Below are 25,333 nucleotides of genomic sequence, written 5' to 3'. Positions count from 1 at the left end.
ATCCTACGTTAGATGCATACAATTAACATCACCCAGCCTATATATATATATATATATATATATATATATATATATATATATATATATATATATATATACATGGTACGACCCTTAGGCACGACGGTACGACCCTCTAGGGTACGTAATCACTCAAGGGTCGTCCAGTGTCGTGCCCCAGGGTCGTATGGTCGTGTGCACAATCCACTCCTTCCCTCGCCATCTCGGTGGCCAGATGAAACACCTTTAAAACGCCAACCAATTATTTCGAATCAAGGGTCAATTTACCGGCAAATAAACCGATAGTCCATCGCCCTTATGTTGCCGGGAGAAGAAGAAGGAGGAAATGATCATTCGTCCAGACACAATGGCGCGCGGGAAACCCCGAGACAAATGACAATCGCTCCCACTTCTTTCTTACCTGATGGAGAAATACCTTCATTCCCCCTCCACCACCAGAGCCTTCCCTACCCATTCATTAGTTCAGGTCTTCGTGTAGGCACACGTACCGATGTCGACTTCTTGATAAGAGACCGTATTCCAGGATCCTTTCTATAAACGAATTGACGGAGGTTAAAAAAAACCAGACGAAAATACGCAACGGCAAATGGCCGACTAGGATCTTATACCTTTGCCAGTCTGTTCCACTTTTTATCTAGGACGGGATTTGCCTTCATTGACAAATTCAATCCCAAAGGACCCCTTCTCGGGGGCCATCTCATCCTCTTAGCTTTACGGAGGGTTTCGAGGGTTCCTTTCCCTTCCTAAAGGAGTCTTACAAGATAATAAACTCTTAGGCGTCCCAGTTTGTTTGGTGTATTAAGCAGAGAGATGTTGACAATAAAGGTAGAGGAGGAGGACGGGTTGGTTGGCTTCCGTTATCATCACCAGAGTTGCGAGGACGGCCGGCGTTATTACTATCTGTTGCGGGAGCGGCGACGAGCTATCACTGTGTGTTGCGGGAGAACAGTTGAGGAAAAACAGCATGTGTTGCGGTGGCAGCCCTGACGTCACGGCGGGAGCACGGGTAGATGTCGTGATATGAATTAATCAAGTTTTCACACGAAAGTCAAGGGCGGACCGCCATTTTTAAATGGGTTAGAGAAGTGGTTATGAGATATTAATAGATACTCAGAAATGAATTTCGCCGAATAGCGCCCCCCAAAAAAACCCAAACCAGTTTTTACGAGGCAACCAATTTGGAAATTCTTTAAAGGGTAATGATGGTGAGGTACGTCTTTTTTGAAGATATTATCATTAACACGACAACTTAATATTATATGACACCGGGAAGAAAAAATTATAAGTGTTACATGATGGGAAGACGAAATGAATACCATTCAATAAAAATCATTTTAAATTATTTTTTTCTCTCAATCGTAGAGACAAGAAAAGTACCATTTGAGATGTAGACATGATGAAGAACCATATACAGTTATTATTATACATATATCATACATATATTACCATAAGATATTATAACACTTCTGGGCTTGCAAGATTAGATGGTAGGGTGACATATTAGACAACCGATAATTACAGTGAATCGCATGTACGAAAGACTCAAACTAGACTCAAAAATCTTAAATTATGGAGATGATAAATGTGCTCATAAGACGCCATACGTCTGGCTAACGCACGAACGAACGAAAAATATCCAGGGATTCGTGTGCGTGGGGAAGGGAGGAGGGGAATGGAGACAAATTAACCCGTGTTGCAGGGGCGGCCGACCACCAGTTACCGGCTGGGAATGCAATCCATCACGACGGCTTGTAGCTTACAAGGAGCGTTGAAAGGGGAGGGCAGTTAAAATAAACTGACGCGATTGGTCGGGGATTGGGTTTAATGTATATGAATTGCGGGGACTGCGAAGGAGAATCAGGCTGTGTTGCAGGGACGGCGGGGGGAGGGATTACGAACGGCGGCGGCTGGCAGCGGGGGTGTGCTGGGATTATATATATATACAAAAGAAAAAAAAGAAAAATCTTTCTAAATGTTTATAATTATGAGGTAAAGTCCTGAGGGCGAAATGATTAATGTTGTCCTCCCGTCAGGCTGAAAATTAATCACTGTCGCTTTTACGTTCACATACGGGACTTTTATGCCAAGTTTAAGGATGAAATGTCGTACTGCACGACTGGTCTGGGTGTATTACACCCTGTTGCAGGGACTGCCAAAAGGCCAGGGTAAACAAAAATGGCCTGACAGAGAATTTCTCTTTGAGCGACCTAATCAAAATGAAACGTGATTCACTCGCTGGCATGTCGAGGTATATACACGCTGGTGTACGACACTTTCTACATTCCCGCTGTGCCTTCATTACAAAATCATATATACATACATTTTCTCCCATGTCGCTATACACAGAACGAGTACGAACTCGGGTCTCATATCACACCCACCCTAACACCCCAATACGTAGCAGGCTCCGTAAGTCCAAACTTATAATGGAACGTGATGTATCTTAAATGGGTCAACGTAGACCACCAACAAGCACACGTAAACACTGCTGCTTCCCATAGTTGGAGAGCGACCATACCAGGATGAACCGTTATGAGAAGTAATTCTTTCCCTGTACAACGAAGCTGTGGCGTTCTTTTTCCATTCTCGTCGTCTTTTCCTCTTCCTACACAGCCTTTCCACCGTGAAGCTTCACGTCTAACAAGTACACGAGGACCTCAGAATATTTGTTTACATTCATCATACCACAACTAACGCTTCCATGAACTGGGCCATGTTGGTTTTTACTCGTCTGTTGCTGGGCAATACAAAACATGCGCGCGCACGTGTGTGTGTGTGATTAGTGGAATACATGAAGTTCACGGGAAGTATCTCTTAAACCAGAAAGGGACGTGGAATTCATAAAACCCCCAAAACCCAAGCACCCCTTTTTTTAAATGGGGGCTCCTGCAGCTTCGACGCTGCGCTCCATCCAGTAGCAGGGAAATGACGGACTCCTTCTGAGTGTGGAGTTTCCTCGATTCTTTTCGTCCACGAAGAGTACAGCCTCGTCCAAGGTCACTTTCTAAACGCGGCGTAACCATAACCGGGCAGAGTCCGGTAACACACTCACGGTTCTATAATAAATATTCCAATATTCATTTCTCAAAACTCGGGGGGAAGTCAAGGATAAAGTATTCACCACACGAGAACTTTAGGGTCGGAATACATTACGGATATATTATGGAAATTTTTCCTTATCGACATATCTTATTCTGTCTTATGAGAAACTGGAAGTACGACCCCGTGAGCAAGACGGTACGACACCCCGAGGACGACGGTACGACCCCCTTGAACACGACGGTGCGACCCTTGAGCAGGACGGTACGACCCTTGAGCAGGACGGTACGACCCTTGAACACGACGATACGACCCTTGAGCAGGACGGTACGACCCTTGAGCAGGATGGTACGACCCTTGAACACCACGGAACGACCCTTGAACACGAGGATACGACCCTTGAGCACGACGGTACGATCCTTGAACACGACGGTACGACCCTTGAACACCACGGAACGACCCTTGAACACGAGGATACGACCCTTGAGCACGACGGTACGATCCTTGAACACGACGGTACGACCCTTGAGCAGGACGGTACGATCCTTGAGCAGGACGGTACGACCCTTGAGCACGACGGTACGATCCTTGAACACGACGGTACGACCCTTGAGTCGCGCTAGGCCGCATTCACTAACATCCATTCCTTAGCTGTCATATGCAACATATATATATATATATATATATATATATATATATATATATATATATATATATATATATACACAATCACCTATCACAATAACATACTTAATAGTGGAATCCCTCCCTCCCTTCCCCCATCCCCAACAAATCTATAATACAACATAATACAACAGAAAACCCCTCAACCCCCTAGATCACCAACATGGAGCCACGGGGGGCGTGGCGTCGTCATCTTACCTCCAGGGTGCCCCACTTGCCGTCCTCGACCCTGAAGAGGTCGTAGGAGAAGCCCAGCTCGTCCGAGAACTTCTGCAGCATGTCGATGCAGAAGCCCGAGCAGCACTGGTAGTAGGTGCTGTTCTGCTGCGCCAGCGTCTGGTTCACCACGCTGTCCACCCCAGCAGGAAGGAAGGAGACCACAGAGAGAGAGAGAGAGAGCGGGTTAGGACGCCGCGAGGTGGACGCGACACGTGATCGGCTGTTGTGATTATAAAATGAGGGTGAGGGGAGGGAAGGGGAGGGGAGGTGAGGGGTGGGGAGGGGAAGGGGTGTTCAAGTTGTTGTTGTTGTTGTTGTGGGGAGGTGAGACGGGGTGTTAGACCTGGCGACCTAATGTTTACCCCTGGCTGAGTCTAGCCCGGCAAACCCTGTGGCGGGTGTGTGTGTGTGTGTGTGTGTGTGTGTGTGTGTGTGTGTGTGTGTGTGTGTGAGTGTGTGTGTGTGTGTACGCGAGAAAAGGCAGGAGTCCCTTCCTTTATCTCGCTTCCCTTGTGGGTGTTATCTGGTCTCTCCCAAGGCCAATCAAACTGGGTGTAGAGGAGCCGTGTCTCCCTCAGTCTGAGAGACGAGTTTTAGCCTCACAAATGATGATGATGATGAGGGGAGGAGCTGCGAGGAGGAGGAGGAGGAGGAGGAGGAGGAGGAGGAGGAGGTGGAGGAGGAGGAGGAGGAGGTATGAGAGATGAAAAAAAAAAAAAAAATGGTACGAAATGAAAGAAATCTGTACAGGCAGGCATGATATAGACGGATAGACACCATAAAAAAAATGGATAGAAAGACATATGATGAGACAAAACATATTTATAATCAAAGGCAGGTTAGTCGACCACGAGGCACACACACACACACACACACACACACGGAATGAAAAGACAAATATATATATATATGGCAATCTGTCTGTACTAACTTGTACTGTACGGGGAAGATGGTCTTCAATACCTACTGTAGAACAAGACCCCGATGGTCTTCAATGGCTCTCGCTGTTCGTGGAGGTAATCCCACACAAAACAACCCGACAGTAAACCACACACGAAGACGAAGCTTCTCACATCCTTCCCATCCTCCAAACACCACATCATAAGCCATACCAACCAAGCAACCAATGAACGATTCCACGACCAGCTCCGCCCACCTGTCTCCAAACACCACATCATAAGCCATACCAACCAAACAACCAATGAAGGATTCCACGACCAGCTCCGCCCACCTGTCTCCACCCCGACCCACCAGAATCGTATACAAACAGCCGCCCACCTCCGCCCACCCACCCACCCACACACGACACAGCCATCACACATCCGGCCTCAAGATGGAACCAGTTAGTTCCGATGCGTTTGACGTCGCTGCTGCTCCTGCTACTGCTACTGCTGCTGCTACTGCTGGGGGGAGGGAAGAACTGCTGAAGAAACTTCGACAAGAACACCGAAAAAATTGTACGGTAAATAGAAACCGTAAATTACGAGAATAAACAAAGGCCTACTGTGTGCCCCACACACGAGCGCTCTTCGTAGACCCTGTCGAATCTTGGAGGCCCCGGAAGCTATCGCATACACACCGTCAGTCATCGCAAGTCAGGTCAAGTGTGATGTATACAGAGGGGGAGGGAGGGTTTAGAAATTCGTCGGTAACGAGAGAGAAATTAATCCAATTACAGAGGCGGGTCCCAATTAGCGTCGCCTTCAGGAGCGAGGTAATTGGTGCTACCATCTAGGGTTAGTGTGATGGAGGGAGGGCAGGCAGGGGCGTGGCGATGCTGGGGGGGGGGGGGGGGGGGGGGGGCGGCGGGTGGTGGTGGCAGGGGGGTGATATTGCTGGACACTACAGAGGTGTTGGAGAAACGTAAGACGTGTACACGAGTCGAGAAGACATGCTCAGAACTCTGGTCAAGTTCCACAAGGGCTGGGTCGACTATAGTTCCACAAGGGCTGGGTCGACTACAGTTCCACAAGGGCTGGGTCGACTACAGTTCCACAAGGGCTGGGTCGACTATAATTCCAAAATGGCTAGGTCGACTAAAGTTCCACAAGGGCTGGGTCGACTACAGTTCCACAAGGGCTGGGTCGACTGTAGTTCCACAAGGGCTGGATCACGATCCTTCATCACCCAACATTCCTCCCCAAAAGCTGAGGGGAGGGGAGCCTAACCTCCCACAGGAAGTAGCAGTAAGGGGATAAGAACAGGGGAGAGAGAGAGAGAGAGAGAGAGAGAGAGAGAGAGAGAGAGAGAGAGAGAGAGAGAGAGAGAGAGTGAGGTAGGGATGAGGCGTTGGCGTTAGCCACAGTCTCCAAGCCTCACACATGAGGTGAGTGCCTCCACTGCATCCCTCCCTCACCTCCCTCGGCTGACACAGAGGCATCATCATCATCACACCGCCGCCCTCCCTCCACTTCTGTCCTTAGCACATGCCAATCCGCCGGGGGCCGCCAACACTTCCACCTTCCTTCCCCCCCCTCAAGTTATGTGGGTTTCCACCTTCCTTCCCCCCCCTCAAGTTATGTGGGTTTCCACCTTCCTTCCCCCCCCCTCAAGTTATGTGGGTTTCCACCTTCCTTCCCCCCCCCTCAAGTTATGTGGGTTTCCACCTTCCTTCCCCCCCCCCTCAAGTTATGTGGGTTTCCACCTTCCTTCCCCCCCCTCAAGTTATGTGGGTTTCCACCTTCCTTCCCCCCCCCCCCCCTTTTTTTCGACCCATGACCACTCCCCTGGTGATGACCCATTACCTTCCCTGGTGATGACCCATGACCTCATCCCCTGGTGGTGATGACCTATGACCTCTCCCCTAGTGATGACCCATGGACCTCTCCCCTGGTGATGACCCATGACCTTCTCCCCTGGTGATGACCCATGACCTCTCCCCTAGTGATGACCCATGACCTCTTCCCCTGGTGATGACCCATGACCTCTCCCCTGGTGATGACCCATTACCTTCCCTGGTGATGACCCATGACCTCTCCCCTAGTGGTGATGACCCATGACCTTCCCCTGGTGATGACCCTTGACCTCTCCCCTAGTGATGACCCATGACCTTCCCCTGGTGATGACCCATTACCTTCCCTGGTGATGACCCATGACCTCTCCCCTAGTGATGATCCATGACCTCTCCCCTAGTGATGATCCATGACCTCTCCCTTCGTGATGACCCATGACTCTCCCCTAGTGATGACCCATGACCTTCCCCTGGTGATGACCCTTGACCTCTCCCCTAGTGATGACCCATGACCTTCCCCTGGTGATGACCTATGACCTCTCCCCTAGTGATGACCCATGACCACTCCCCTGGTGATGACCCTTGACCTCTCCCCTAGTGATGATCCATGACCTCTCCCTTCGTGATGACCCATGACCTCTCCCCTAGTGGTGACCCATGACCTCTCCCCTAGTGATGACCCATGACCTCTTCCCCTAGTGATGACCCATGACCTCTCCCCTAGTGGATGACCCATGACCTCTTCCCCTAGTGATGACCATGACCTCTCCCCTAGTGATGATCCATGACCTCTCCCCTGGTGATGACCCATGACCTCTCCCCTAGTGGATGACCCATGACCTCTTCCCCTGGTGATGACCCATGACCTCTCCCCTAGTGATGATCCATGACCTCTCCCTGGTGATGACCCATGACCTCTCCCCTAGTGATGACCATGACCTCTCCCCTGGTGGTGATGACCTATGACCTCTCCCCTAGTGATGACCCATGACCTTCCCCTGGTGATGACCATGACCTTCCCCTGGTGATGACCCATGACCTCTCCCCTAGTGGATGACCCATGACCTTCTCCCCTGGTGATGACCCTTGACCTCTCCCCTAGTGGTGACCCATGACCTCTCCCCTAGTGATGACCATGACCTCTCCCCTAGTGATGACCATGACCTCTCCCCTAGTGATGACCATGACCTTCCCCTGGTGATGACCCATGACCTATCCTGGTGATGACCCATTACCTTCCCTGGTGATGACCCATGCCTCTCCCCCTAGTGGTGACCCATGACCTCTCCCCTAGTGATGACCCATGACCTTCCCCTGGTGATGACCTATGACCTCTCCCCTAGTGATGATCCATGACCTCTCCCTTCGTGATGACCCATGACTCTCCCCTAGTGATGACCCATGACCTTCCCCTGGTGATGACCCTTGACCTCTCCCCTAGTGATGATCCATGACCTCTCCCCTAGTGATGACCCATGACCTTCCCCTGGTGATGACCTATGACCTCTCCCCTAGTGATGACCCATGACCTTCCCCTGGTGATGACCTATGACCTCTCCCCTAGTGATGACCCATGACCTTCCCCTGGTGATGACCTATGACCTCTCCCCTAGTGATGACCCATGACCTTCCCCTGGTGATGACCCTTGACCTCTCCCCTAGTGATGACCCATGACCTTCCCCTGGTGATGACCTATGACCTCTCCCCTAGTGATGATCCATGACCTCTCCCTTCGTGATGACCCATGACCTCTCCCCTAGTGATGATCCATGACCTCTCCCCTAGTGATGACCATGACCTCTCCCCTAGTGATGACCCATGACCTCCCCTAGTGGTGACCCATGACCTCTTCCCCTAGTGATGGACCCATGACCTCTCCCTTCGTGATGACCCATGACCTCCCCTAGTGGTGACCCATGACCTCTTCCCCTAGTGATGACCCATGACCTTCCCCTGGTGATGACCATGACCTTCCCCTGGTGATGACCCATGACCTCTCCCCTGGTGGTGATGACCTATGACCTCTCCCCTAGTGATGATCCATGACCTCTCCCCTAGTGATGACCCATGACCTCTTCCCCTAGTGATGACCCATGAACCTCTCCCCTGGTGGTGATGACCTATGACCTCTCCCCTAGTGATGATCCATGACCTCTCCCCTAGTGATGACCCATGACTCTCCCCTGGTGATGACCCATAACCTCTCCCCTAGTGATGACCCATGACCACTCCCCTGGTGATGACCTATGACCTCTCCCCTAGTGATGATCCATGACCTCTCCCTTCGTGATGACCCATGACCTCTCTCCTAGTGATGACCCATGACCTCTCTCCTAGTGATGACCCATGACCTCTCTCCTAGTGATGACCCATGACCTTCCCCTGGTGATGACCCATTACCTTCCCTGGTGATGACCCATGAACCTCTCCCCTGGTGAATGACCCATGACCTCTTCCCCTAGTGATGACCCATGACCTCTCTCCTAGTGATGACCCATGACCTCTCTCCTAGTGATGACCCATGACCTCTCTCCTAGTGATGACCCATGACCTCTCTCCTAGTGATGACCCATGACCTCTCCCTTCGTGATGACCCATGACCTCTCTCCTAGTGATGACCCATGACCTATCCTGGTGATGACCCATGAACCCTCCCCTGGTGATGACCCATTACCTTCCCTGGTGATGACCTATGACCTCTCCCCTAGTGATGACCCATGAACCCTCCCCTGGTGATGACCCATGACCACTCCCCTGGTGATGACCATGACCTCTCCCCTGATGATGATGACCAGTGATGATGATGACAGTGATGAGATGAGTAATGATGATGATGACAGTTGATGACGATGAGTAATGAGATGACAGTGATGACGATGAGTAATGAGATGACAGTGATGATGATGGACAGTGATGACGATGAGTATTGATGATGATGACAGTGATGAGATGAGTAATGATGATGATGAGTAATAATAATGATGATAATGACAGTGATGATGATGAATGATGATGAGTAATAATGATGATGACAGTGGATGGTGATGATGATGACAGTGGATGGTGATGATGATGAAGTAATAATGATGATGATGACAGGATGGTGATGATGATGGACAAGTGATGATGATGAGTAATGATGGATGACAGTGATGGTGATGAGTAATGATGATGATGACCCATGACCTCTTCCCCTGGTGATGACCATGACCTCTCCCCTGATGATGAGTGATGATGATGAGTAATGATGATGATGACAGTGATGATGATGATAACAGCGGTGACGATGAGTAATGATGATGACAGTGATGACGATGAGTAATGATGATGATGACAGTGATGACGATGAGTAATGATGATGACAGTGATGACGATGAGTAATGATGATGACAGTGATGGTGATGATGATGAGTAATGATGATGATGACAGTGATGACGATGAGTAATGATGATGATGACAGTGATGGTGATGATGATGACAGTGATGACGATGAGTAATGATGATGATGATGACAGTGATGGTGATGATGATGACAGTGATGACGATGAGTAATGATGATGATGACAGTGATGACGATGAGTAATGATGATGATGACAGTGATGGTGATGATGACAGTGATGACGATGAGTAATGATGATGATGATGACAGTGATGATGATGAGTAATTAATGATGATGACAGTGATGACGATGAGTAATGATGATGACAGTGATGGTGATGATGATGACAGTGATGATGATGAGTAATAATGATGACAGTGATGACGATGAGTAATGATGATGACAGTGATGGTGATGATGATGACAGTGGTGATGATGAGTAATAATGATGATGACAGTGATGACGATGAGTAATGATGATGATGATGACAGTGATGGTGATGATGATGACAGTGATGATGATGAGTAATGATGATGACAGTGATGACGATGAGTAATGATGATGACAGTGATGGTGATGATGATGAGTACTGATGATGACAGTGATGGTGATGATGATGACAGTGGTGATGATGAGTAATGATGATGATGACAGTGATGGTGATGAGTAATGATGATGATGACAGTGATGGTGATGATGACAGTAATGATGATGAGTAATGATGATAATGACAGTGATGACGAGTAATGATGATGATGACAGTGATGACGATGAGTAATGATGATGACTGATGACGATGAGTAATGATGATGACAGTGATGGTGATGATGATGAGTAATGATGATGACTGATGACGATGAGTAATGATGATGACAGTGATGGTGATGATGATGAATAATGATGATGACAGTGATGACGATGAGTAATGATGATGACTGATGTCGATGAGTAATGATGATGACAGTGATGGTGATGATGATGAGTAATGATGATGATGACAGTGATGACGATGAGTAATGATGATGACAGTGATGGTGATGATGATGAGTAATAATGATGACAGTGATGACGATGAGTAATGATGATGACAGTGATGGTGATGATGATGACAGTGGTGATGATGATGAGTAATGATGATGATGACAGTGATGACGATGAGTAATGATGATGACTGATGACGATGAGTAATGATGATGACAGTGATGGTGATGATGAGTAATAATGATGACAGTGATGACGATGAGTAATGATGATGACAGTGGTGATGATGATGAGTAATGATGATGATGACAGTGATGACGATGAGTAATGATGATGACTGATGACGATGAGTAATGATGATGACAGTGATGGTGATGATGATGAGTAATGATGATGACAGTGATGACGATGAGTAATGATGATGACAGTGATGGTGATGATGATGAGTAATGATGATGACAGTGATGACGATGAGTAATGATGATGACAGTGATGGTGATGATGATGAGTAATGATGATGACAGTGATGACGATGAGTAATGATGATGACAGTGATGGTGATGATGATGAGTAATAATGATGACAGTGATGACGATGAGTAATGATGACAGTGATGGTGATGATGATGAGTAATGATGATGACAGTGATGACGATGAGTAATGATGATGACTGATGACGATGAGTAATGATGATGACAGTGATGGTGATGATGATGAGTAATGATGATGACAGTGATGGTGATGATGATGAGTAATAATGATGACAGTGATGACGATGAATAATGATGATGATGGTGAGAATCATGATGACAGTGATGATGATGGAAATGATGGTGATGGTAACAATCATCATGACAGTAATGGTGACGATGATGATAAATGGTGATAATAATAATGATGATAATGATGACGTATGGTGATGACAGTGGTAATGACGGCGCTGGATAATCATCATGACAATAAATACTAATAATAATGCAAATATCCAGTAGAAAGTCATGATAATTATCATGATAATAATAATAATAATAATAATAATAATAATAATAATGATACAAATATCCAGTTGAAAGTCATGATAATTATCATGATAACAATAATGATAATGATGACGGCTGCCATGATGATGACACGAAAATAATAATAATAATAATAATAATAATAATAATAATAATAATAATAATAATAATAATAATAATGTCATTATACAAAAAAGAAATTGGATTTTTTTCCTTTTTTTTTTTTTTGCAGGGCATAAAATTAGCGCTCGGACCCATAAATTCCCAAAAGCCCTAATCAAGTCATCTTTACGTCGAGGTTCCTTCATTTTTCATCCTACACGACCCTCATAAGGAAAGGAATTTTATAGGCAACATGACAGGCATTTCGACACGAATATAAATTCCCGGCAAAATGATGGGGGGGGGAAAAGGGGGGAAGGGGGGCGCGTACACACACACACACACAGAAGAAAAAGAAAAAAAATTGATTCCCTCCCAAAAAAAAAGAGCAAAATGATTGATGAATGAATTAATAAAACAGAGCTAGTGTACACGAGTCTTGGAATTTCCGAAAAGGGGGAAATTCTTTGACGTTATTTCCCCAGCTGCTCCTCTCGTTGGAAGACTTTGATCAAAAAGAGGTAAAAGGGGGGGAGTCAGAGAAAACCCCCCCTCCCTAGTGACACATACAAACACACGACTCCAAAATGAATACCCATGGAACAGCTGAAGTTCTCAGGAATCGATTTTGAAAAAGAGAGAGAGAAAAAAAATATATATATACAAACCCGATACTTATTAATACAGATGAGATCCGACCCAATATGTCTTGAGCGATGTATGATAACAAGTGGAGTATTTTGGCATCGTAATAAGTTTCAGGATATATATATATATATATATATATATATATATATATATATATATATATATATATATATATATATATATATATATATGTAAATGTCTGTGTGTGTATATATGTGTATACGTTGAGATGTATAGGTATGTAATGTGTGCGTGTGTGGACGTGTATGTATATATACATGTGTATGTGGGTGGGTTGTCTGTTCCCTTGCGCTACCTCGCTAACGCGGGAGACAGCGACAAAAGTATAATAAATATAAATAAATACATTCTAGAATGGTGACCCATTGCAGCAATCCGAAATGGACAGAGAAACATTCGAAGAGAAGTTGACCAGCAACACTGGCGGTCTATATTGCATTATACTCCACAGAGTGAGGAGTGAGCCAGACAGCGACCTGTTCCCACCAGCATGGTGAAGTAAACGTGTTCGAATCCTTCTTCGAAAGATGGGACAAGCCAGAACAACCAGAGAACACAACAAGAAAACGAAGAGGATTTCTGTTTGGAAAAGAACGTAAGTTTGAACTTTGGGTAGTACGCGATTACTGGATGAATGAAACGGCGAATGGAGACAGTATGAAAAGTTGGATGAAAACGTTTAAATGTGGCATAATAGGTAGAGGACTTCCTTCTCGTACTGTACAAATAAGTAATTACACACGTAAACACACAAATACACATGCACAACAACACACATACACAAACACACGGATCTGCATATACGCAGAAACAAAAATCAACAAACACACAGACACGCGCACACACCAACATTATGACCTGGTGATGACCCATGACCTCCCCTAGTGGTGACCCATGACCTCTCCCCTGGTGATGACCCTTGACCTCTCCCCTAGTGATGACCCATGACCTCTCCCCTGGTGATGACCCATGACCTATCCTGGTGATGACCCATGACCTATCCTGGTGATGACCCATGACCTCCCCTAGTGGTGACCCATGACCTCTCCCCTGGTGATGACCCATGACCTCTCCCCTAGTGATGACCCATGACCTCTCCCCTGGTGATGACCCATGACCTATCCTGGTGATGACCCATGACCTATCCTGGTGATGACCCATGACCTCTCCCCTGGTGATGACCTATGACCTCTCCCCTAGTGATGATCCATGACCTCTCCCCTGGTGATGACCTATGACCTCTCCCCTAGTGATGATCCATGACCTCTCCCCTGGTGATGACCCATGACCTCTCCCCTGATGACCCATGACCTCTCCCCTAGTGATGACCCATGACCTCTCCCCTGGTGATGACCCATGACCTCTCCCCTGGTGATGACCCATGACCTCTCCCCTAGTGATGACCCATGACCTCTCCCCTGGTGATGACCCATGACCTCTCCCCTAGTGATGACCCATGACCTTTCCCCTGGTGATGACCCATGACCTCTCCCCTAGTGATGATCCATGACCTCTCCCCTGGTGGTGATGACCCATGACCTCTCCCCTAGTGATGATCCATGACCTCTCCCCTGGTGATGACCCATGACCTCTCCCCTGGTGATGACCCATGAACCCTCCCCTGGTGATGACCCATGACCTCTCCCCTGGTGATGACCCATGAACCCTCCCCTGGTGATGACCCATGACCTTTCCCCTGGTGATGACCCATTACCTTCCCTGGTGATGACCCATGACCTCTCCCCTGGTGGTGATGACCCATGACCTCTCCCCTAGTGATGACCCATGACCTCTCCCCTAGTGATGACCCATGACCTCTCTCCTAGTGATGACCCATGACCTCTCCCCTGATGATGATGACCCATGACCTCTCCCCTGGTGATGACCCATAACCTCTCCCCTGATGACCCATGACCTCTCCCCTAGTGATGACCCATGACCTCTCCCCTAGTGATGACCCATGACCTCTCCCTTCGTGATGACCCATGACCTCTCCCCTGGTGATGACCCATGACCTCTCCCCTAATGACCCATAACCTCTCCCATAGTGATGACCCATGACCTCTCCCCTAGTGGTGATGACCCATAACCTCTCCCCTAGTGATGACCCATGACCTCTCCCCTGGTGATGATGACCCATGACCACTCCCCTGGTGATGATGACCCATGACCTCTCCCCTAGTGATGACCCATGACCTCTCCCCTGGTGGTGATGACCCATGACCTCTCCCCTGGTGATGATGACCCATGACCACTCCCCTGGTGATGACCCATGACCTCTCCCCTAGTGATGACCCATGACCTCTCCCCTGGTGGTGATGACCCATGACCTCTCCCCTGGTGATGATGACCCATGACCACTCCCCTGGTGATGACCCATAACCTCTCCCCTAGTGATGACCCATGACCTCTCCCCTGGTGGTGATGACCCATGACCTCTCCCCTGGTGATGATGACCCATGACCACTCCCCTGGTGATGACCCATAACCTCTCCCCTAGTGATGACCCATGACCTCTCCCCTGGTGGTGATGACCCATGACCTCTCCCCTGGTGATGATGACCCATGACCACTCCCCTGGTGATGACCCATAACCTCTCCCCTAGTGATGACCCATGACCTCTCCCCTGGTGGTGATGACCCATGACCTCTCCCCTGGTGGTGATGACCTATGACCTCTCCCCTGGTGGTGACCCATGACCCCTCCCTTCGTGATGACCCATGACCTCTCCCCTAGTGGTGATGACCCATGACCTCTCCCCTAGTGATGACCCATAACCTCTCCCCTAATGACCCATAACCTCTCCCTTCGTGATGACCCATGACCTCTCCCTTCGTGATGACCCATGACCCCTCCTACAGGACTCACCCGGACATCATAGCCTCGGTGGCAATCCGACATAGAATACCCCGGTTCGCGTTGCACTGGCCGGTGACTGGGTCCGGCGAGGCCAAGCTGATGTACGGGGGCTCTTCCAGAAACACAATCTGGAAAGACAAGATCTTCATCTTAGTGGGTCTGGAACGTGAAGGGGGCCGGGCGTTTCCTTACAGAGCCGAGGAAAAAGAGAGGTTCCCTTCCAAGAAGAAAGGGACGCGACTTGGGTCCTGGAAGGTGTCCAGGATATGACCTGGATGGTTCATACACATCCCTCCAGGAAACTAGAGTGTGGGTGTAGAGGGGGGAGAAGGCTCGTCCTTATTCAGTTCGATATACTGGTCCATGTCTTGATGTACCGGTCCATGTCTCGATACAGTGGTCCATAGTCTTAATATACTGGTCCATGTCTTGATGTACGGGTCCATGTCTTGATATAGTGGTCCATAGTCTGGATATACTGGTTCATAGTCTTAATATACTGGTCCACAGTCTGGATATACTGGTTCATAGTGTTGATATACTGGTCCGCAGTCTTGATATACTGGTCCATGTCTTGATATACTGGTCCACAGTCTTGATATACTGGTCCATAGTCTTGATATACTGGTCCATAGTCTTAATATACTGGTCCACAGTCTGGATATACTGGTTCATAGTGTTGATATACTGGTCTGCAGTCTTGATATACTGGTCCATGTCTTGATATAGTGGTCCACAGTCTTGATATACTGGTCCATAGTCTTGATATACTGGTCCATAGTCTTGATATACTGGTCCACAGTCTGGATATACTGGTCCATAGTCTGCATATACTGGTCCGCAGTCTTGATATACTGGTCCATGTCTTGATATAGTGGTCCACAGTCTTGATATACTGGTCCATAGTCTTAATATACTTGTCCATAGTCTAGATATACTGGTCCAGGTCTGGATATACTGGTCCACAGTCTTGATTAGAATTTCTCTTGTGTTTGTGTGTGCGTCAACATCCCACATTGTTGGACAAGCTGAAAATGAAGTATGAAAGAACATGGGAGCACTGACCTTTACTTACACTGCTGGAGGAAAACATTCATCTTATAACATCACATGTACCAAAACCTCCAGCCTTGTTACCAGCGGAAGGAGTCAAGCTTGGTGTGAGCGGCTGCAGAGCTGGGGCAAGCTGTAGGATTGTGGGAAGCTGTGGGATTGTGGAAGATGTGGGATTGTGGAAAGCTGTGGGATTGTGGAAAGCTGTAGGATTGTGGAAAGCTGTGGGATTGTGGAAGTTGTGGGGTTGGGGAAGCTGTAGGATTGGGGAAGCTGCAGGATTGTGGGGAAGCTGTAGGATTGTGGGAAGTTGTGGGATTGTGGAAGCTGTAGGACTGGGGAAGCTGTAGGATTGTGGGAAGTTGTGGGATTGTGGAAGCTGTAGGACTGGGGAAGCTGTAGGATTGGGGGTGCTGTAGGATTGAAGAAGCTGTAGGATTGTGGGAAGCTGCAAGGATTGGGGAAGCTGCAAGGATTGGAAGGAACACTGTAGGATCGTAGGACGCCAGTGGGGTTTGGGAAGCAGCAGCAGCAGTGGCTTGAGGGGCCTGGAGGAGGCGCTGGAGTGGCTAAGGTGACACCAAGGATCACATCCTTCACGACCTGAGCCTGGAGGAGGTTGTCCGAGAGAGAGAGAGAGAGAGAGAGAGAGAGAGAGAGAGAGAGAGAGAGAGAGAGAGAGAGAGAGAGAGAAATACCGTCATTTTTTCCCCTCTCTCTCCCGCGCTCCGAACATGAGAAGAATGGGAGGGGGGGCGGGGAGGGGGGAAGGGGAAGAAGAAGAAGAAGAAGAAGAAGAAGAAGAAGAAGAAGAAGAAGAAGAAGAAGAAGAAAAAGAAAAATATGGGGGACAAAGTTGACGAATTTCTCCAATGGCCCCGTGTGAAGCAGCCCCCCCTTGTATGGCCTGGGAGTGCGATGAGAGGCAGTGGCCAGCCAGCCACCCAGAGTTTCCTTTACTTGATAAAACAGAAAAGTTTCCTCCCCACCCTTCCCCACCACACGAAGAATCTTTCAGGATTTCCGGCTGGAACGAGAAGCACTTCGATGGAGTGGATTCAGGATGTGGTGGTGGCCGTTCTACTGACATATACTTTCTTTCCCCACCCTCCTCCTCCTTCTTCTTCTTCTTCTATTCCCTTCGGCTGGAATGAGAGGTCATTTCTAATGAGGTGAGGTGGAGGAAGGGGGGGAGAGGGAGAAAAAAATATATCAAGGAAAGAGACAGAAACTGTTTAAGGGAGGGAAAAAAAAGAGACAGAAATGGTTTAAGGGGATCACTGCGGAAACTCTGGAAGACGCTGGAAAGTCGAGTCGTAATTCCAGCACACAGAGGATTCAATCCTTCGTGAAAGGCCATTGTATGTGTCGTGGCCAGAGACCAGGAAAGGTTGTGGTGTTGCGTAGGAGACCACGAGAGACCGTGGTATGTGTTACAGCTAAAGACCACGAGAGACCGTGGTATGTGTTACAGCTAGAGACCATAAGAGACCGTGGTATGTGTTACAGCTAAAGACCACGAGAGACCGTGGTATGTGTTACAGCTAAAGACCACGAGAGACCGTGGTATATGTTACAGCTAGAGACCATAAGAGACCGTGGTATGTGTTACAGCTAAAGACCATAAGAGCCCGTGGTATGTGTTACAGCTAAAGACCATAAGAGACCGTGGTATGTGTTGCAGCTAGAGACCATAAGAGACAGTGGCATGTGCTACAGCTAAAGACCACAAGAGACCATGGTATGTGTTGCAGTTAAAGACCACAAGAGGCCTTGGTATATGTTGCAGCTGAGACCATAAGAGACCGTGTTATGTGTTGCAGCTAAAGACCACGAGATCGTGTTACGTGTTGCAGCTAAAGACCACAAGAGATCGTGTTATGTCTTGTAGCTAAAGACCACAAGAGACCGCGTTATGTGTTGCAGCTAAAGACAACAAGAAACCGTGGTAAGTGTTGCAGCTAAAGACCACAAGAGATCGTGTTATGTCTTGTAGCTAAAGACCACAAGAGACCGCGTTATGTGTTGCAGCTAAAGACAACAAGAAACCGTGGTAAGTGTTGCAGCTAAAGACCATAAGAGACAGTGGTATGTGTTGCAGCTAAAGACCACAGGAGACCGTGTTATGTGTTGCAGCTAACGACCACAAGAGACCGTGTTGTGTGTTGCAGCTAGAAACCAAGAATGCCACCTCTTCACACTGGAAGAGATGTGCTTATGGGATAAAAGGCTGGAAAATTGTTGAGATATGTTTCCATGACATTATTCCAGGAGCACCGCGTCTGCAACGCTGGAGGCCCAGGTGGTCATCAGTGTTTCCTCCCTGACCTGGATACTGCAAGTGATGTCTGGCTGGAAAGAAGAAGAAGAAGAAGAAGAAGAAGAAGAAGAAGAAGAAGAAGAAGAAGAAGAGGAGGAGGAGGAGGGGGAGAAAAGGATGAGGAAGATGAAGAAGAAGAAGAAGAAGAAAGAGGAAGAAGGAAGAGGGGAGAAAGGAAGAGGAAGAAAAGGGATGAAGAGAAGAAGAAGAAGAAGAAGAAGAAGAAGAAGAAGAGGAAGAAGAGAGATGAAGAAGGGAAAGAAGAGAGAGAGGAGGGGGAAGAAGAAGTAGAAAAAGAAGAAGAAGAAGGAGAGGAGAGTGTGTGTATCTGCCTCTGTATACACACACACTCATACCTTGCTGATACATACATTCATATCTTTGTTTATATACACATGTTCTGTCCGGGCTACAGACTGACGTAAAACTAACTCTTTTATGAGCCGTTTATTTAACTGGATAAACCCATTATGAATGATGGTTTATGTACACAGGGCAGCGACACCCCTACTGAATCACACACATACACGTCACGTAATATTTTACCATACCTATTCATCACTTAATATTCAATATCAAGTTCATCATGTCATAAACCCTATCATTTACTCTGTAAAACAACTCTATCTATCTGCCACACTGTCTATCTAGATGTACCTCACCCATATGCTTATCTGAAGTGTGGCACATATCCAGCTTATCTTAATCTTAAGCTTTTATGATTAATGAAGTAGCAATTACCATATGACCTCCCAGTTCTGTAATATCTGTAATACCTTAACTGTGTATCTTCAGCCGGGTTGGTTATCTAAATACAATTACCCGTTATCTATCTATCTATCTATCTATTACACACAAAGACACAGACACACACACACACACACACACACACACATCGCAATACATGTCCCTCTTCAGTTTTGCTACCCACAATATTGGCATGACTCACCCCTCCCCATTCGTCGTCCGGACGACTTCTACGCAAAATCCCGAAAAAGCAATGAACAAATAAATGCAAATGTATGGTATGTTTGAGGTCATCTTCTCTCCCCCGCCCCCCCAATCGGTGACCTGGCCCTTGACCTCACCAAATCAAAAAAAAAATAATTAAATAAAAAGAAGGAAGAAAATCTTTCATAGTGTTTACAACATGAGATATATCTGTTGAGCGAACATATTGAGCGAACGCGTCGAGCAGCGGTCCCGCCCCGCGTGCTATCTTCTGGGTTTACTAAGGCTGTTGGCTGGGGCCAGCCTTCGGTCCAGGCAGGTGGTAATTATGGCGTGCAAAAAAAAAAAGCATTCCCACGTCTTCCTGAAGAGCCCGTGAAAGCGTTCGTGTATGCTCGCGCGCCATTTCTATGCGAACGCTGCGTTACTCTTGTCTGCCATACAGCAGGTCAAACACGAACGACTTGGAGGGATGGTGAGGAGGAAGGGAGAAAGGGATGGATGGAGGAGGAGGAGGAGGAGGCGTTCTTCACAACAACGGTCGTGCCTTCAGGATATTATTGTTCGAGTCGGTGAGGCAAGGAGGAAGAGGAGATGAAGATGTAGGGAGTGGTGCTTTTAGCTTTATAGCTCGGGCGAAACTGACGCATGGATTCACTACGGAGGAGAACAACGCTCTCTGAAACCCGGATGAGGTCAAGTCTGCCTCGTGCCCACGACAATTCCCAGAAGACACGAAGCCAATGAGGCGACTTGTATATAAACCTGAGGATAAAGTAGTTGATTATCTTTTACGTTTCAATAATCTTCAAGGGACTCAAGACTCATAAAAATGTTTCAAGGCTAGGCTAGACTAGGCTAAACAAGGCTAGGCTACGCTAGGCTAAGCTCGACTATGCTAGGCTATGCTAGGCTAGGCTCGACTATGCTAGGCTCGCTAGGCTAAGCTCGACTATGCTAGGCTCGCTAGGCTAAGCTCGACTATGCTAGGCTAGCTAGGCTAAGCTCGACTATGCTAGGCTATGCTAGGCTAAGCTCGACTATGCTAGGCTATGCTAGGCTAAGCTCGACTATGCTAGGCTCGCTAGGCTAAGCTCGACTATGCTAGGCTCGCTAGGCTAAACTCGACTATGCTAGGCTCGCTAGGCTAAGCTCGACTATGCTAGGCTATGCTAGGCTAGGCTCGACTATGCTAGGCTAGCTAGGCTAAGCTCGACTATGCTAGGCTACGCTAGGTAAGATTTGCCTAGGGTTAAGTTAAAGAACACACCTAATCTAATACAGTCGAGAGAGAGAGAGAGAGAGAGAGAGAGAGAGAGAGAGAGAGAGAGAGAGAGAGAGAGAGAGAGACAGAGAGAGAGAGAGAGAGAGAGAGAGAGAGAGAGAGAGAGAGAGAGAGAGAGAGAGAGAGAGAGAGAGAGAGAGAGAGACGGTGGGGTTTGGTGATGTCTAAAATCACCCGATGATCCCACTTTCCCAATACAAAAAAGGAGCGCCCTTAATTCTACGTTACAACCGAGCAAGGAACAGACACTTTGTCAGACTGTAGGACACAACTCTATCGATAAAGCAAAAAAAAAAAAAAAAAAAAAAATACAAGCAGTTAAGACTCTGGTTCCCTGGCTCGAGGGGCGTCGCTGGATGCCACCCGTGCTATACAGTTCCAGGCCTTAGTTCTATGGCCTTTGATATAATAGCAAGAAGCGCTAAATTTTGTGCACCTTTCTATAGCAAGAGGCGCTAATTGAATGTTGGGTGGTGGCCTTGATATAGCAAAGGGGAGTTCATTTTACGTATCTCTACATGGTAAGGCCTGTTAGTTTCTGGCCCCCTTGTTATATTTAAGGGGCGTAAATTTCTGGCCCCTGTATTGGTATGCGGTGGTTTAGGTTCTGACCCCCTGGTACATCCCACACACACACACACACACACACACACACACACGAAAGTGAGAGGGGGGGAAACTATTCCTGACAATTTAAGTGTGGGAGGGCAGAGGTGTGGAGCTGTGAGTGGGAGTTAATTATCTTTATCTGGGGCGATGTGGAGAGGAGGAGGAGGGTGAGAGGGAAGGGGAGAGAGGAGGAGGAGGGTGAGAGGGGAGGACGGGTGAGAGGAGGAGGGTGAGAGGGGAGGACGGGTGAGAGGGAAGGGGAGAGTGAATGTGAGAGGTAAATATGCAAGCAGGAGAGGAAGGCGTTAAGCAGCACTATGCACTCAGGGCCAAAATATTTACCTTGTTCCCTCCACATGTATGTACCTCGGTCAGGGGAGTGGGGTGGGGTGAGGGGAACACCCCCCCCCCCCCACCCTTCTACCCTGTCTAACCACATACAAAGTCTAATTTCAGAGAGAGAGAGAGAGAGAGAGAGAGAGAGAGAGAGAGAGCGGGGGAAGGAGTCAAACCCAGGAGCTACAGTGATGATCATGTCTCCTTACCTTGCATCATTCTATCTTTTATCAACCTCTAAGGAAACAGCTGTCCTTCACGACACCTGGGACCCTGGTTCGAGTGTGGGCGGGGGTTATGGGGGGTAATGTAGTGTGTGGGTCCAGCCTACGTAGTTTCCCCCTATACCAAAGGGAGCGCCAAGCTTTACCCACTCACAGATATTCACGAAATTCAACGACACACATCATCTGGTTACCACCCCCGCCTGAACCCCTTTTCAAGAGAGGGGTTCTACTGTTATAAACCCCCGGGGAAACCCCTTTTCCCAGTGGGTCCTGTAGCATCATGGCTGCGCTACACTCAGTAGCAAGGGCAGGCTGGCTCCTTCTGACGGGAGAGGCCCGTTTCGACGGAAGAGGACGATAATAACAGCTCTATCGAAAGTTGACCCTTTTCCACACACACACACACACACACACACACACACACACACACACACCCGCCTTCCCCCGGGTGACCTCGACGGAGTTCAGGGGTTGGTGTGTGTTGGTGTGTGTGTGTGTGTGTGTGTGTGTGTGTGTGTGTGTGTGTGTGTTTGAATCAGTCAGAGCAGCATGACCTTACGAGGAACCAGCTTCATCTGGCACCCGGAGGAGGAGGGAAGGGAGTGGGCGGGGCGGAGGATTCGAACCGAGAGCCTCGTGGTGTTAACTCGAGACTCGTTGCCAGCATGGCCGCTGGCCATACGTAAATGTGACGCAACCCTGGCCCAACTCCTGCTAAATGATGGGCTGCTGTTTCTTCGTGTGTGTGTGTGTGTGTGTGTGTGTGTGTGTGTGTGTGTGTGTGTGTGTGTGTGAGGACCAGCTGCAGTGGAGAGGGTGCGAAATAACTGCAGCTGGTTAGAGCCAGATGGTATTCACGTTGCTCCAGGGTGTGGTGGTGGAGGGGAATGAGAGGGGAAGAGAGGGGAGGAGGAAGGGGAGGGGGGGAAGCATTGCATTGTTACACTGGGCAGGGCAGGACACGAGAGAGAGAGAGAGAGAGAGAGAGAGAGAGAGAGAGAGAGAGAGAGAGAGAGAGAGAGAGAGAGAGAGAGAGAGAGAGAGTCACCTAACCTACATTCCTCCCAAGAGATTTTGGTCCTCATATAAGATACGATTCAGCGCGTAGCGTTCAACGCAGCAGGGGCAAACCTTTAGTCAGAGAATGAAGGGTTGGGCGGAAAAAAAAATATACAGTAACCTGGACCAAGGAGTGGAACTTAACCGTCACTGAAGTGCATTATCGGAGCGCCGCTGTCGCTAGCCTACCCACTACCCATACAGTTAGCACCCTCCCTGGTCAGCACCTGTTTACCACAGTAACGGGTAAACGGACGCAATTTTCTAACAAGACGTAAGGAACATTTTACCCACACAGTCTCACTAACAAGAGGACGTACGTACCCTCAGTATACAGAAGAGGACAACACAACGTTTTCTATCGCCCTCCTTCAGAGTTAGCCCAGCTATGGACCTTCCAAAACGCCTAAGATCACCCCAGTCATATGACAGCATTAACTGCATTTCGCCATTAGCTTGCCCAATTAGCCACGACCCAATCACGAATTGGTGATTCCTTTTTTGTTTTGTGTGTGTGTGTGTGTGTGTGTGTGTGTGTGTGTGTGTGTGTGTGTGTGTCTTCTGCTGTCGGTGGGGTAAAAGGATTGAGAACATGTGGTGTAGAAGGGTTCAAGTGTGTGTCTTACATTACAATCGAGAGTCTATTATGTTTGTATTCCTCTCCTGTCCTCACTTGTGGTCTATGTATTCCTCTCCTGTCCTCACTTGTGGTCTATGTTTGTATTCCTCTCTGTCTCATGTGGTCTATGTTATTCCTCTCCTGTCCTCACTTGTGGTCTATGTTTGTATTCCTCTCCTGTCCTCACTTGTGGTCTATGTATTCCTCTCCTGTCCTCACTTGTGGTCTATGTTTGTATTCCTCTCCTGTCCTCACTTGTGGTCTATGTTTGTATTCCTCTCCTGTCCTCACTTGTGGTCTATGTATTCCTCTCCTGTCCTCACTTGTGGTCTATGTTTGTATTCCTCTCCTGTCCTCACTTGTGGTCTATGTTTGTATTCTTCTCCTGTCCTCACTTGTGGTCTGTGTTTGTATTCCTCTCCTGTCCTCACTTGTGGTCTATGTTTGTATTCTTCTCCTGTCCTCACTTGTGGTCTATGTTTGTATTCCTCTCCTGTCCTCACTTGTGGTCTATGTTTGTATTCCTCTCCTGTCCTCACTTTCCCATGTATCCTCACTCATGATCCCACTCGGATTCCTTCATCTTCTACTTCTATTCCTTTTCCAGAATCCCCTAACTTTATCTCGCCCCATTATTTACCCTCCCATCAACCACCGTCTTCTCCACACCCTCCCATCTTTCTCTTTCTCGATCATTTCCCTCCCATGACCCATCGTCTCCGTCACACTGTCCCATCTTTCTCTTTCTGAATTATTTCCCATCCCATGACCCATCATCTTCTCTAAGACTCCCCTATCTTCATATGTCTCCCCCCATTCCTTCCCCTTCCATGACCCATCTTCTCTTCCAGATTCTCCCATCTTTCCCTCTCCCACGACCCACCGTCCTGTCCCAGACCCTGGCCCTCACCTGACCCCTCCTCTCCCTCAGTCTGGTAACTCAAATATGTACCGTGGGAACTCCCACCAGACATACAATCATCCAGGGGAGTGAGGATGACCCCAGCCCCCTGGGAGAGTCCAGGGGTGTGTCAGAGGCCCGGTTCTTGCCGATAAACTTTCACTCTAATTCTCTTTCGCACTTGAGAGAGAGAGAGAGAGAGAGAGAGAGAGAGAGAGAGAGAGAGAGAGAGAGAGAGAGAGAGAGAGAGAGAGAGAGAGATGCGAC

The 25,333-nt window shown here is 48.0% G+C and overlaps 1 protein-coding gene across 1 annotated transcript in view; it reads right to left on the bottom strand.

The window, feature by feature from the left end:
* The window catches only part of LOC139751283 (glutamate receptor ionotropic, NMDA 2B-like), a 461,671-nt gene that overhangs the window by 178,034 nt on the left and 258,304 nt on the right, over positions 1–25,333 (bottom strand). The window contains exons 6-7 of the mRNA XM_071666604.1: positions 15,716–15,834; positions 3,940–4,090 (exon numbers count right to left, since the gene is read on the bottom strand). Of these exons, the coding sequence (XP_071522705.1) occupies positions 3,940–4,090; positions 15,716–15,834 (270 nt within the window). The remainder of the gene's footprint in view (positions 1–3,939; positions 4,091–15,715; positions 15,835–25,333) is intronic.

The sequence above is a fragment of the Panulirus ornatus genome, chromosome 11 (genome assembly GCF_036320965.1).
Source record: "Panulirus ornatus isolate Po-2019 chromosome 11, ASM3632096v1, whole genome shotgun sequence".
Classification (NCBI taxonomy): Eukaryota; Metazoa; Arthropoda; class Malacostraca; order Decapoda; family Palinuridae; genus Panulirus; species Panulirus ornatus.
Note: the sequence above shows the minus strand (reverse complement) of the source record. Positions and strands in the feature narration are given on the sequence as shown.